At 42.2% G+C, this 14,595-nt stretch overlaps 1 protein-coding gene across 4 annotated transcripts in view; it reads left to right on the top strand.

Annotated features, from left to right (window-relative positions):
- LOC140483912 (hyaluronan and proteoglycan link protein 1-like) overlaps positions 1-14,595 on the top strand; it is a 280,903-nt gene that overhangs the window by 203,731 nt on the left and 62,577 nt on the right. For 3 of the 4 annotated variants that reach the window (XM_072582753.1, XM_072582724.1, XM_072582734.1), the window contains exon 2: positions 5,862-5,993. In XM_072582753.1, the coding sequence (XP_072438854.1) occupies positions 5,885-5,993 (109 nt within the window). In that variant the 5' untranslated portion in view covers positions 5,862-5,884. Of the gene's footprint in view, positions 1-5,189; positions 5,297-5,861; positions 5,994-14,595 lie in introns of those variants that run through there. The other variant, XM_072582743.1, reaches the window with a different exon arrangement.

Here is a 14,595-nt window from a genome sequence, read left to right as displayed (position 1 = left end):
GCATGTTAAAAGTAAATGTGATAGATCTTGAAGCGTCCTTCAGGACTGACCCACGAAAGTGTCCAGAATGCCTGTGGTATGATGCCCTCTGCACAGCATTGCACATTATTAAGGTGACCTGTTCAAAAGTTGCTGAGAGCATACTTCAAAATGGAGGCACATTGTCTCTCCCACCTGCAATTGCAGGTTGCAGCTTCATCCAAGTTGGAGTGTCCCCAGTTGACCCTCAGCTTTGAGAGTCTATCTGTCATCTTTAATTGGCTACCAACTGCAAATTCAAGAAAAGTCATGATTCAGGGCCACTCTGAACATTGCGTGGAGTCAGGACCTTCATTTGACCTCAACATGGGGGCCTCAAATCAAAAAGCAATGTCATGCCTACAGGTTCTAAGTAATAATTCTAGATCAATAACCCACTTTCACTCAACTTCCAATCAAAGGAAATAGTCATTAGAGAAAGCCATTCATTTTCAGTGCCCATGAGTTCATGATGTCAATTGTGGAACCCAGTCAAAATGTGTGGCGCTGTAAAAGCACAGCCGGTCAGGCAGCATCCGAGGAGAGTAGAGTCAATGGTTCAAGCATAAGCTCTTCATCAGGAATGTGGAGGGGCCCCAAGGGGGCTGAGAGATAAATGGGAGGGGCTGAGGCTGGACGGAAAGTAGATAGGAATACGATAGGTGGAGGAAAGTGGGGTGGGGGATGGTGAAAGGTTGGAGTGGAGGGTGGGTAGGAAGATGGACAGGTAGGACGGTTCAAGATGGCGGTGCTGAGTTGGAGGGTTGGATCTGGGATAAGGTTGGGCAAGGGGAGATGAAAAATCTGGTGAAATCAACATTGATTCCATGTGGTTGGAGGGTCCCAAGGCGAAAGATGAGGCATTCTTCCTTCAGTTGTCAGGTGGCTAGAATTTAGCAGTGGAGGAGGCCCAGGACTTGCATGTCCTTGACAGAGTGAAAGAAGAAGTTGAAGTGATCGGCCGCAGGGCGGTGGGGTTGTTTGGTCTGTGTGTCCCATGGCATCCCAGTAATTGTGGAATCCATCCTATTTTAGTATAAATCTGTTTCTAATGGGTTAATCAAATATTTGATTTGAATCCAATGTCAATTTAAGCGCAATGTAATTAATTTAGTATGTTAAACCAAGTCTTTTTACATACTCAGTTTTGTCTCTTTTTGTTAGAGCATGATGGTGAGCATATCAGGTGGCAACTGATGAGCCATCCTCACCACTGAAAAAACTCAATCTGTTCCATGTCATTGAGAACGCACTTAGCATGAGTGAGTTTCTTTGCCATTGTAGACCTCAACATGGTATCAGAAGTCACCAAAGGCTGATAGCTATTGGCAGCTCTGGAACTAAAAGCTGCCAGTCGGGGATGTACTTCTCTGAGAACTCCAGTTTATTCATATTAATTCAAGGAACATGGGCTTTGCTGGCTGAGTCAGCACTTAATGTCTATCCCCAGTTGTCCTTGAGAAGACGGTGGTAGCTCTTCTTGAACTGCTGCAGTCCATCTGATGTGGGCAAACCCACAAGGTTATTAAGGAGGGAATTGACCATGTGAATGTAAAGGCACAGTAATATGTTTCCACTTCCAGATGGTAAGTGGCTTGACGGGGAAATTGCAGATGATCAAGGGAGGTAATGTTTGTGAATATGGAGCTTTGTCCTGGATGGTTTCAAGACATTTTTTATCTTCTTGTAATGGAATTTGCAGGCAGAGGAAAGTTAGTGGGGGTCAGTGAAAAGAACTAGGGCTAGCTTTCAGTCACTGTCACTGACTCACATCTCCAATGGCAGAAACATCTTACAGCTGCTTCATCAATGACCTTCTCTCCATTCACACCATTCATGACCCTTCAGATACTAAAACAGTTGATGCCTAAATAAACATAGAACATAACAGTGCAGTATAGGCCCTTCGGCACTCGATGTTGTGCCAACCTATGAAACAGATCAGAAGCCCATCGAACCTACACTATTCCATTATTATCCATATATTTATCCAATGACCATTTAGATGCCCTTAAATTTAGGGAGTCTACTACTGTTGCAGACAGGGTATTCCACGTCCTTACTATTCTCTGAGTAAAGAACCTACCTCTGACATCAACTTAAAGCTATGATCCTTGTGCTAGCCATCCCCATCCAAAGAAAAAGGCTCTCACTGTCCACCCTACCTAATCCTCTGATCATCTTGTAATATGTTCAATGCAATAAGCTCTGGACAATATCCAGGCTTGGACTGACCAGTGACAAGTAACATTCATGTTACACAGATGCCAAGCAATGACCATTTCTAATAAGATACAAGAACATCTAACCATCACCCCCTTGGCATTCAACAGCATCACAATTATTGAATCCCCCAGTATCAATATCCTGGTGTAACCATTGAGCAGAAACTCAACTTGACTAACCATATAATACAATGGCTACAAGATCAGATCAAAGATTAGGAATCTTGCAGCGAATTTCTCACCTTGTAACTTCCCAAAGTCTGTCCACCATCCTCAAGGCACAAGTCAGGACTGTATGGAATATTCTTCACTTGCCTGGATGAGTATCAGCCTCTCAGTCTTGGTGAACATTCCAACTGGCCTTCATGCTCCTTTCTGCCTTGCACACCTTGTTAAGCCCATCAGCTTTGAACTTTTCACATTCCCACTCAACTCTTATGTAACTGCACATCAAAATGATTCATCGCCTGAGCCCAATACATGTACTTTAGTTATGCCAAACATAGTTATGCACTGTCCCTCATCAAATCTAGGGTGGTGGTGTCCTTTAATAACCCCCTCCTGACCCCTACAGAGCCTCTTTCCCTCCCATGCTGGATTACCTCTCGCCCTTATATGTTGACATGCTCCCCTTTGCAAATCTTAAGGGGAGCACCTCTGCATTCCCACATACAGTCAAAGAGTCATTGAGATGTACAGCATGGAAACAGACCCTTTCATCCAACTCATCCACGCCGACCAGATATTCCAACCCAATCTAGTCCCACCTACCAGCACCTGGCCCATATCCCTCTAAACCCTTCCTATTCATATCCCCATCCATGCTTTTTAAATGTTGTAATGGTACTCGCCTCCACCACTTCCTCTGGCAGCTCATTCCATACCCGTATCACCCTCTGTGTGAAAACGTTGCCCCTTAGGTCTCTTTTATATCTTTCCCCTCTCACACTAAACCAATGCCCTCTTGTTCTGGACACCCCCACCCCAGAGAAGAGACTTTATCATTTATCATATCCATGCCCCTCATGATTTTATAAACCTCTATAAGGTCACCCCTCAGCCTCCGACACTCTAGGGAAAACAGCCCCAGCCTATAGCTCAAACCCTCCAACCCTGGCAACAGCCTTGTAAATCTTTTCTGAACCCTTTCAAGTTTCACAACATCTTTCCAATAGGATGGAGACCAGAGTTGCACACAATATTCCAAAAGGGCCTCTACATACTGCCTCTAATCCCCTTACTTGACTTCTAAGCATCCCCTTCACAGCGCTGGCTCTTGATAATGCTCACCACCCCTTACATTTCAATGAATAGCATCCTGGTCTGACCGTTGACACCCCACTGACAAACTTGGAGAAACAACACTAACTGATGAGTGACCAAACCCCTGACTGCTCTCTTTACAGTCCCCCAGGTAATCACTGGATTGATTGCATCAGACTGACAGGACTGATTATGGGTCACCCCCCAGACGATAGCAATATGCACCACCTAATGATTGGCTCAAACCCTGAAAGACTTGTCCAAGCCCCAGCAGTAATATTGTGTAATACCCTTGACTCTAAGCTGGTACATATTGAGTGAAGATAGTGCCCTTTGATTTGACTAAGGACTCCCCCCGTTAGACTTTCAGACATGGCCATTTTGTTGAAGCACATACAGTGTGTTTGCTGGCGCATACTGCACTGTCCTAGTAACATATCATACTGTATTATGTTCACCCTTTTAACAACCATGACAAGCTGCCTAGCTTTGTGCTGGTGCTAAACAGCAAAGCAAGAAACAAATACTTTGATCCTACATGTAGTGAATGAGGTGGAAATACACAAAGTGCAAGGCAGAGATGCTGTGAACATCCAAGTAGGTGTAAGCGAGTGACCCCAAGAAAGCAAAAAAGGAGGCTTGAGATGCACCCTGCTCCAATGCATGAGATGACTGCTAGTCCATGCAGTGAAACACAACCAGGCAGAATTACAATGAAATGTGTCAGTGAGTTCTAACATGCTGTATTGAAGTGGAGAACCGTATTCTGAGTGGTTTGAAGATATGCCTTGATGATTGCTGAGGCTGGTGCACGTTCGATGCTAACTTCCATGAATGAAGGGTGAGGACAGTCACAGCCCATGGACTGTGCCCTGAGAAGTTGGGGACTACTTGCCAAGATGGATGTCTGGAAGAGCAAGCAACAAAATGGATCTCTCAAGTACAAACTCTGACTTTATTGTCAGCAATTATTATTCTCTCATTTTTCTCTGTTACATGGGATAATAGCCGACTGGATATAAATAAGATGATAATAGGTAATAACCAGGTGTAAATGTGCAAAAGGCCGCTTTCCACTCATTCGTGAGATTCTCATATCGCCATTCAAACCAGGGGTGGAAAATCGGACCCAATGCTGAGAATCTCATTTTATCAATCTTGCAATAATTTCCAATTGAGTCATCATTTGACGATATCATTCAGGGGCTGTGAAAATTCAGCCCCATGTCTCTGAAGCATTCGTCCAGGTATCTGGATTACTGGACCAATAACATTTCCTTGTGCTCCATTTCATGAACATGAATGCTGGAAATAATGCACTTAATGGGGCATTTCAGTCCTAATGTCGACTGCAGCACATGCTAGGATGTTTGAAAGTTATTTCACATCATCACATGGTGCAAAATAACAGTGACAGAAAAATTACTTAAAACTAATGTTTACGTTGTAGGTATAAATATGTTTCTAATATAGAATTTGTGATGCTGTATACAGTCTAATTAGTTGCAATGCAGCATCCAGGATCTTCTTCTTATGTCATTATCTATTCACAATAACAGCTAGCTCAACTCTTGTGACCGTTCCCAGTCTGGTTGTGCCATTCTGCTGCATGCAGCTTTGCTGACTGCAGACACACTACCTGGCACACTGAGTTTGTGCGTCAGCATTCTACGTTAGAAATGAATGAAAAATCAATCTGTGTGACTGCAGTGCTAGCACTGTCCACTCTAACCTAGTTTCTACATTGTCTTCTATGTTGCTTCTTCAAGTGATGCACTATGTTTGAAATGGTGAGTTGTCTTGTATTTTATTTCCATGTTTCAGTTCTTTTTGAAAGATAGAAGTATAATACTGCAAAGGGGTTTCTGCAGTTCTGAGCACACTCCTGATTGCAGTGCTGAGTTGTTTTCTGATACTTTTAAAACGTATTTATTACCAAACCCCAGCTGTTTTATACCAAAATTAAACAAAGGGAACAAATGGAATTTCAAATATTATATGACTATCCCAAACTAATTCTTGAAACAGGGAAGTATTTTACTTCTCTCTACAGCCTGAATGGCTTTCTCAGATATCGTACTAACTGTATTTAAGGCTGTTCTTGATATGTTTCGTGGTCCCAGTAATAAATGGGTCGGTGTTACTAGAAAATGCTTATGTTACCAGAACTGGATTTGAATGTAATAAGAGTTAACATTCCAGTCTTAATTTTGTATCTCTCCATTTAAATTCCACTGTGGATTAACATAATTATCACGATGTGTATTTGACTGCAGTGTGCTCAAGACAATTTGCAGCTGCTGAAATCTCTGCTCATTTATTCATTTGTCCAAATTCCTTTGGCTTTTCCCACAGTGAAGTGAATTTCTGCAGCCACAATGATGACTTCACTGCTGTTACTTGCTTTGCTGTCCGTCTGCTGGGCTGATTCTCAATTTAATCTGAACTCTACAGAGTCAAAATACTTCAGGACAGTCTACATTGCAGGTAAGATATATAACCAGGATAAGCTAGGGAATATATTTCTAGCTTTGTTAATTAGTGTGAATGAATTGTTACATTACAGTAGTCCATTTATCTAGTATAAATCTGCTTATAAGGTTAAAAGGAAAAGGCATAAGTTTAATTTATTATGCATATGTTTGAATAGTATTTTGATATTCACATCTTTCCATAGCTCCAGGACTATGGGCCAAGTATGAGAAAATGGGATTAGTGTCATCATACGTTTGAGTGGGCTCAATGGGCTGAATGGCCTCCTGTGTTATAAAAATCTGAGTATATGTTGCCAATTAATGTATTCTAAAATGTGTATTAAGTACAATTTCATGAAGTTATTGAAACAGTTGGTCATTATTCTTTTCATATTTATATTCTGTAATTATTTTCACTCATGCCTGATAATTATTCCACTCATATAACAAACAGCAGGTACCAAGCAGAGCTCTCCCATCTCATTCTTCACTGATATATTCCCTGGCAAATCCCTTCCCCACAGCAGTCTCTCAGTTTCTGGTAGTTGCTAACCTCTCTTACCAGCTGTTGTTTGTTTGCCTTCTGTGAATGTTTCCTGAATAATAGAATCTGTGGCCTTGAAATTACACACCTCTTGGAGCCAAAGAACATGTAGGGCTTTCTGCAGAATGTTATACCAATTCCTGCTGTGTGTACCACTGCATGACCTATCTTAGAAGCATCTGAAAGTGTTTCATATCGAAAATGACTTGCTCTGAATTTCACTAACTGTTGTCTAGTGGGCAGCAGGTGACTCATTTACACAAATGCTTTCATGCAAAATGAGATGATAACCAGGTTGCATATGGTATTAGTTGAGAGATTAATATTGACATTTATTATGGGAATCACTTGTTTCACTTTGAATGATATTCTCCAATCATTGCCATTTACCTGAACCAGTGGAATCATGGCCTCACAAAGGATGGTGTCTCAGATACAAAGCAGTGCCCTGAATCCTCATTTTATGTATTCCGGATTTGACTGCTCATTTTGAAATTTCACCTTAATTGAAATTATAAAACCGAACACTAAGACACTTCACCTTTGCAAAATGAACTCAAAGCCGAAAACCATCAATTTGTTGTTCATAGGAATCTGCAAACATTACATGGAAACCTATTGATAAACAAATACAGCAACCTTGTAAGAAATATTCCTAATAAATCTAAGAAAAGTGGTTTTCAGCATCAACTGACAGGCTTGAGAAAACATTAGCAGTTACTGTTTAATAAATAGCAAGCAGTGTTTTTGTATTGCTTTTTTTTTGCTCTCTTTTTATTTAGTTTTCATGACTTTGTTCCCTTTTTTTTATCAGTCCTATTGAATTAAATTTCCTTCTCTTGTGCCACCTATAGTTTTCTGGTAGAAAAGCCATGATCCAGCATTTATACAGAGTCAAGAAAAGAGAAGGCAACTAGCTGCAGATTAATAAAATCAGAAATAAAAACAGAACATGCTGAAAATACTCAGCAGATCAGACTACATCTGTGGAGAGTAAAACAGAGTTAACGTATTAGACTTAATGTCGGTGATGAGGATCTCTCCTGCTGATTGGAGATTTGGTGGTCCTTCATTTTGGGGAAGGTCATGACATAAAGTACTACTCAGGCATGTAACTGGACATCTGCTAGCTTTCTCAGGATTAAGAACCCTGGGCAGGACTCCTGTTTACTGAGAAACTTTCTGTTGCCATTATAGCACCCAGCTGAGGCTAAGGATCATGGCTGGATCCTAGTCCACAGGTAAGTCCTGGTGGGAGGGGAATTACCAGCTGGCTGGTGACAAGTTAGGGCAGAGAGATTGGCAGCAACAGCAGGGATGGCTCGCAGTTGCCTCACTCCAGAATCCCATGATCAGGCACTGAGTGCATTTAAATGAGGCTGCCCTCACCGCAGCCCGTAGGCAACCTCATAGAATTTACTTGTCATGCTCCTTGCATGGCAAGATCTCATACCAGTGGATATCAGTGGAGGCAGGATGGGGTGCTTAATCATGTTCCTATGAATTGGCCATGGAAGCGTCTCAATTAGGGACAGGGCAGATATATAATCTACAGGCCTTCCTGGTGGAAGCGAGATAGTGGTGGAAGTGAGTACAACTTTCTCATTTAAGAAACATTTAAACAGATACATGTTTGGAATAGGCATAGAGGGATATGGACTAAACACAGGAAACTGGAACCAGTTCAATTGTGAAAACTGGGTGGGGGTATGGACAAGTTGCGCCGAAGGGCCTGCTTCCATGCTGTCGACCTCTGTGAACCTAATTTAGTTGAAGACAAGTTTACCCAACTTGCCGTTCAATTAAATGCCCTCACCACAACAGTGTACTCTCCCAGAGGAGAGACAAGTAGTTCCCTCCAACATCTCAGGCCAGCAACCTTTTATCAAAGCTGAAAGATTAACTCTGTTTTTCTCTCTACGGATGTAACCTGACTTACTGAGTGTTTCCAACATTGCTTCTATTTCAGGTTTCCAGCAAGTGTAGTATTTTGCTTTTATATTAATAACATCAGACAAGGTGAAAAGCCATCCCCTGCATTGGTGGCATGATGGCTCAGTGGTTAGAACAGCTGCCTCACAACGCCAGGGACCCAGGTTCGATTCCAGCCTCAAGCGACAGTTAATGTGGATTTTGCACATTCATCCTGTGTCTGTGTGGGTTTCCTCCCAAAGATGTGCAGGTTATGTGAATTGGCCATGCTAAATTGCCCATAGTGTCCAGGGATGTGCAGGCTAGGTGGATAAGCCATGGGAAAGATAGGGTTACAGCGATAAAGTGGGGAGTTAGTCTGGATTGGGCAATTGGTGTGAACTCAATGGGCTGGATGGTCTACTTCCACACTGTAGGGATTCTACGCACTTGCAGTACATCAAGATTTAAGGTACATTAACATTCTTGGTACCTCATGACTTGCAACTAACCGGAGCAACAGTGACCAGCCATTTCTAACTGTTTGAAAGGCAGCTGCAATCACATTCCAACATCTAAATAACCCAGCCATTGCAGCTAACATTACTATTGTCCTTCCCTTTCTTGCTATTGGCAGCTTTAAATCCTCCATGGGCAACATCTACAATATTTGACAGTTTGTTATTAATGATATATTGAAAGCAAGTACTAACTGCTACCAACTAGGTCAAGTCCTCCTGTGAGAAACAATAGAGGAGAAAAAAAACAGCTTTTATTTTATATTTGGCCTTTCAACAGTGCAAGGAGTTATTAATTCCACTTGCGTATCATTGCAAGCCACCGTCAGCAGTCCTATAAAGATACAATCATAAGGATTACACCCAGTCAACAACCAAATGGATCGCAGTCAGTTTACAATTCATTAACAATTCACATAACATCTTCATTTTGTGATTATTGTGTTTAATAGTAGTGAAGGGGGACTTCTATTGGAACAAAATTTTCATGACTTCATGTGGCACAAATCTCCACTCAGATGACTCTTGTAATGCTCAAGAGAAGACAATTAGGGGCACATCCATGTGGAAAGTATCATAAAGCAACATACAAACAATGAACAAGAACCGAGAGTAGGCCATTCAGACCTCCAAGTCTTTTCTGTCATTTTGATTTTAATCTCAACTCAACATTCCTGCATATCCCCAATAGCATATCATTCCCTTAGCAATCAGCAATCTATCTGCCTCTAACTTAAATTTATTGGGATCCTCAAATAACACTCTTGTGTGTGTCTCTCACTGTGTCTCACACCTGGACACACACACCATGGGTGCTGGGGAAAAATAAGCACCAACGCAGTTAGGCGGTAGTGTGGGGGTTTATTTAAAAAAACACACTTGTTGTTTGGATCTCTCTTGGGGCACTTTACTATATGTTGAATAAAATCTGCCACATGCTATAAAGCATTTTCAGGGATAGAAAAGAGAGCCATTCCATTTATGAAACACAGGGCAGGACACTGTTGAAGAAGATAATTGAGAGAAGCAAAAGTAGGCTCTTGCAGGCCTTCAGTGTGTTTGCTTGTTCACATGGCGCGTGTGGTACAACATCATTCAAAAGCAATAAGACATAGCTGTCATTAAAAGTTACATGCAACAATCAGGGATGAAGGGCTTTTGCCGGAAACGTTGATTTTCCTGCTCCTTGAATGCTGCCTGACCTGCTGTGCTTTTCCAGCACCACTCTAATCTAGAATCTGGTTTCCAGCATCTGCAGTCCTTGTTTTTACCTAAGCCTATTGGTTTGTAGTTCTTACAACAAAACTGGTGCAATGATGGAATATCATCCTCAAACTCCAGGTAAAAAAAATCTTAAAACGACATGTGTGACAGTGGAATACACCTTCACCAGGACAATTAGGGATTGGTGATAATTGCTGACCTTGCCAGTGAAGCCTTCATCCAATGAACATCCATGAAAAGAAATTCCCAATTAAAATGTTATAAGTTCTCCTAAAATGTCTTTTGGTACATCTTGGTTTTGAAATTCTCAGAATGTTATGCAATGTCGTCAGAATGATATATGAACTTACAAAATAATGTTGTGTCTCATTATTTCTCCTGATGACTGCAAGTTTCCTTTCTGAATCCAAAATGTCATCTTCATTCCTTGCTGCAAGATAGTATCCAAACAATGTTACCATGCATCAACTATGCACCAACTAATGCTAGCACATTAACATGCTCAGTACAGAGCCCTGTATATGAGAGCACAGAAAAGAGGAGGCATGGTGACAACACAGCTGTAAGCATCTTTTTATTTATGCAATTTGAATTAAATGTTAAATTATGTATAAACCGAAAGTATAATATCATGGCACCTAGCAATGCTGTATGAACCACCTCATGCACAGCTCTAATTGTTACATTACACTGGAAGAGACAGATATTATTCTTGGCTTTGAGTTCTGCTGCAGTGTTTCTCCAGACTGATACTGATGGGAATGATTCATACACTTCTGCAGATGGCTCCCCACTGATTGGTCTGTAATTACTCAGGGATCTGACACTCACCCAACTCTGGTACAAATAAAAATAGGAGACAAAGTGAACAGAGTATGGGTGTGACTGCATTGTCTGTAACAATTTAATAATAAGTTATATACAACAAAGAAACAGGGTGACTTTGTTTCAGCTGAACTTCACAAAGACATTTTGATCTTGACATTCACAATTTCTCGTCACAATTCCAGAAAAGAATTCCAGAGAAATAGCATAAGTGGCTGAAATTGACTGTTACTATGGGAGACCAGCAGAAATGCTGTTGAATATTAGTACTTTTGTGTTACAATGCGGCTAATGCATATTAGGGGTAAGGCATCTATTTGTTGCATCCTCAATTATGCAAGAGATACTCCCAATTCAGTGGCTATTTTTCCCTTTAAATCAAACCCTCCTAAATGATGAGTGTTCTCTGAAAGTCTAACTTATCTTTGAAATAATGGTCTATGCTTGAACTTACAGAAAGCCTTTCATTAGGCAATTTCAAGGCACATGCAGCATATTTTTCAAAATTGTATAGTTGTTTGTACTATACAATTTAATGTACTGTCCAATTTAATGTTGCTGAGAAACTGTGCCATAGTAGTTTTCACATTGGCAGTGATGTTTGTTAAATCACTCAACATGCATACAGCACTGCTATCTGCCTCAATTCTTAGATATGATTTCTTTATCTGGATATTTTTATTCAGGCCTAAAACCTTTACTAAGTTGAGTGGGACTGGAAAAGCACAGCAGGTCAGGCAGCATCCGAGGAGCAGGAAGATCGACATTTTGGGAAAAAGCCCTTCATCAGGACTCCAGGGTGGAGAGATAAATGGGAGGGGGGTGGGGCTGGGGAGAAGGTAGCAAAGACTACAGTAGGTGGATGGAGGTGGGAATGAAGGTGATAGATCAGAGAGGTGGGTGGGGGAAGGTAGCAAAGAGTACAATGGGAGGATGGGGGTGGGGATGAAGGTGATAGGTCAGAGAGGAGGGTGAAGCGGATAGGTGGGAAGGAAGATAGGCAAGTAGGACAGGTCATGGGGACGGTGCTGAGCTGGAAGGTTGGAACTGGGGGTAAGTTGGGGGAGGGGAAATGAGGAAACTGGTGAACTCCACAATGATGCCCTGGGGTTGAAATGTTCTGAGACAGAAGATGAGGCGCTCTTCCTCCAGGCATCGGGTGGTGAGGGAGTGGCGATGGAGGAGGCCCAGGACCTGCATGTCCTCGGCAGAGTGGGAGGGGGAGTAGAAATGTTGGGCCACGGGGCGGTGTGGTTAATTGGTGCGTGTGTCCCAGAGATGTTTCCTAAAGCGCTCTGCTAGGTGTCGTCCAGTCTCCCCAATGTAGAGGAGACCGCATCGGGAGCAACGGATACAATAAATGACACTGGTGGAAGTGCAGGTGAAACTTTGATGGATGTGGAAGGCTCTTTTGGGGCCTTGGATGGAAGTGAGGGGGGAGGTGTGGACGCACGTTTTGCAATTCCGGTGGTGGCAGGAGAAGGTGCCAGGATGGGAGGGTGGGTTGTTGGCAGGCTTTTTCCTGCTCCTCGAATGCTGCCTGACCTGCTGTGCTTTTCCAGCACCACTCTAATCTAGACTCTGATTTTCAGCATCTGCAGTCCTCACTTTTGCCTACCTTTATTAAGTAGTCCACAGAAATTAGCAAACAAAGCTCTCACCTTCATGGTTCCATCGCACCATTCTTGATCAGCTTTGTAATGGGGAGATGGATTTCCTTGACATTTCTCATTCCATTGCACTAACATTCACAGAGGTTGGGCAAAAAATCTTATTAATGTGTTATTTTTAAAAGGATTTTCTTTTTCTCATATCTTCCTGAGACATTGGGTGGAATTTCATTGCTCCCATCAAGAGGTCATTGAGAGTAGGCTGGGAAGATGTAGAAAAAGGGCATTGGTTTGGTGAGTTGATGAGTCCAATCTTACTGAAGGTGAGTGCAAGTGACTAAGCACTACCTGTCTGGCAGGAGCAGGTAGCCAATTTGCATGTGTAAATAGCCATTGTGGACAGATTTAGGTTAGCACTGGGATCGTTGTGATAGCAGACAACCCCACACTGGGCCCACAACCCAGCAGGGGTCTGGGGCAGTGGGTTAGTGGCTGTTGAGGGGTTGGCAAAGTTTTTTTATTTACCTACCCATCAGAGCTACAGGGGACAATAGTTGTTAGCTGTGGCTGCAGGCCATCCTAAGGAGCTGTTTGCCTTCCCCACGGTGACCTGACAACTGTAGCCTCAATTTAAAGTAACAAAACATCTCCAGCAGGCACCTCAGCAGAAACCATGCAGAACTATGCATGGTTTCACCCCCCACCACCAACTGTTCAAGCACGTAGTACAGTACCATGTCTGCTGTTGCATTCAATGCCTTTTTCAAACTGTAGTTGCACCAATTGGTTTGCCTCTGGAAGTTGCCAATGGACCTTAAGAGGATGATAGATGTGGAGGGAGATCTCCAGGAAGCTCACACCAGTGAATGAACTGCTAACCAGTGCAAAGCTAGGAGTAGCGCCAACCAGTGATTCTTTTTAATTGTGTTAAGATTTCACCTATTGAGTTACAATGACATATCGTTCTCAAAAACATTGGTAATCTAGTCATTCCTATAATGCAGTGAACAAACATTGTGAAAGCTTTAAAATTACAAAAGGCACCACCGTTAAAGAAGTTCTACCAATGCCTGATGACCACTTTTGCAGACATCCCTTCGAGGTCATTGCAGCAACCGAGGGCAGGAACATTGACTGATTTTTTTTACCCATCTATGTCAGGGATTGAAGAACAATGTGAGTCACCAAGTGGGAGAAAGTGAGCACTGTAGATGCTGGAGAGCCAGAGTCAGAAATTGTGGTGCTGGAAAACAACAGCAGGTCAGGCAGCATCCAAGGAGCAGGAGAGTCAGATGTAAGCTTTTCATCAGGCTGAAGAACCTATGCCCGAAATATCGATTCTCCCGCTCCTCAGATGCTGCCTGACCCACTGTGCTTTTCCAGCGCCACACTTTATGACTCTGAATTACCAAGTGGTCAATTAATACAGCGCAAAGCAGAATTTCATCCTGGAGTCTTCAACAACAACAACCTGTATTTGTTAAGCATCTTTAATGTAATAAAACATCCTAAGCTATTTACCAGTAACATTATAAAACAAAATATGAAACAAAGTCACACAAGGAAACATTAGAGCAGATCGTTTGCTGAGAGAGAAAAAATTAAAAGAATGTCTTTAAAGGAGAAAAGTAAAGTAGAGAGATTTCAGGAGCGGTTCCTGAATACAGGAGCCAGCCAACTAAAGGCAAGATACATAACGAAGCCAGAATTCGAGTAGCCTACAGATGGTTGTAGGACTGGGGAAGATTAGTGATAGAGAAGGGCCTAACCCTGGTGGAACCAAAAATAAGGATGTAAATTTTAAAACTGAGGTGTTCATTAAATGGGAATCAGCGTTGGACAGTGAGCAGGATTTGGTGCAGGTTGAGTTACGGTGAGAGATTGGCCAGGATTATGTGTCTAGTCCAGAGTTCACAAAGGTCTAATTGAAGAATTCAGTAGAAGATTTTGCTGAAGCAGGGAGATACTCAGATGATGTTGTTA

The sequence above is a fragment of the Chiloscyllium punctatum genome, chromosome 2 (genome assembly GCF_047496795.1).
Source record: "Chiloscyllium punctatum isolate Juve2018m chromosome 2, sChiPun1.3, whole genome shotgun sequence".
Taxonomy (NCBI): domain Eukaryota; kingdom Metazoa; phylum Chordata; class Chondrichthyes; order Orectolobiformes; family Hemiscylliidae; genus Chiloscyllium; species Chiloscyllium punctatum.
The sequence above is the reverse complement of the archived record's forward strand: the minus strand, read 5'-3'. Positions and strand labels throughout refer to the sequence as shown.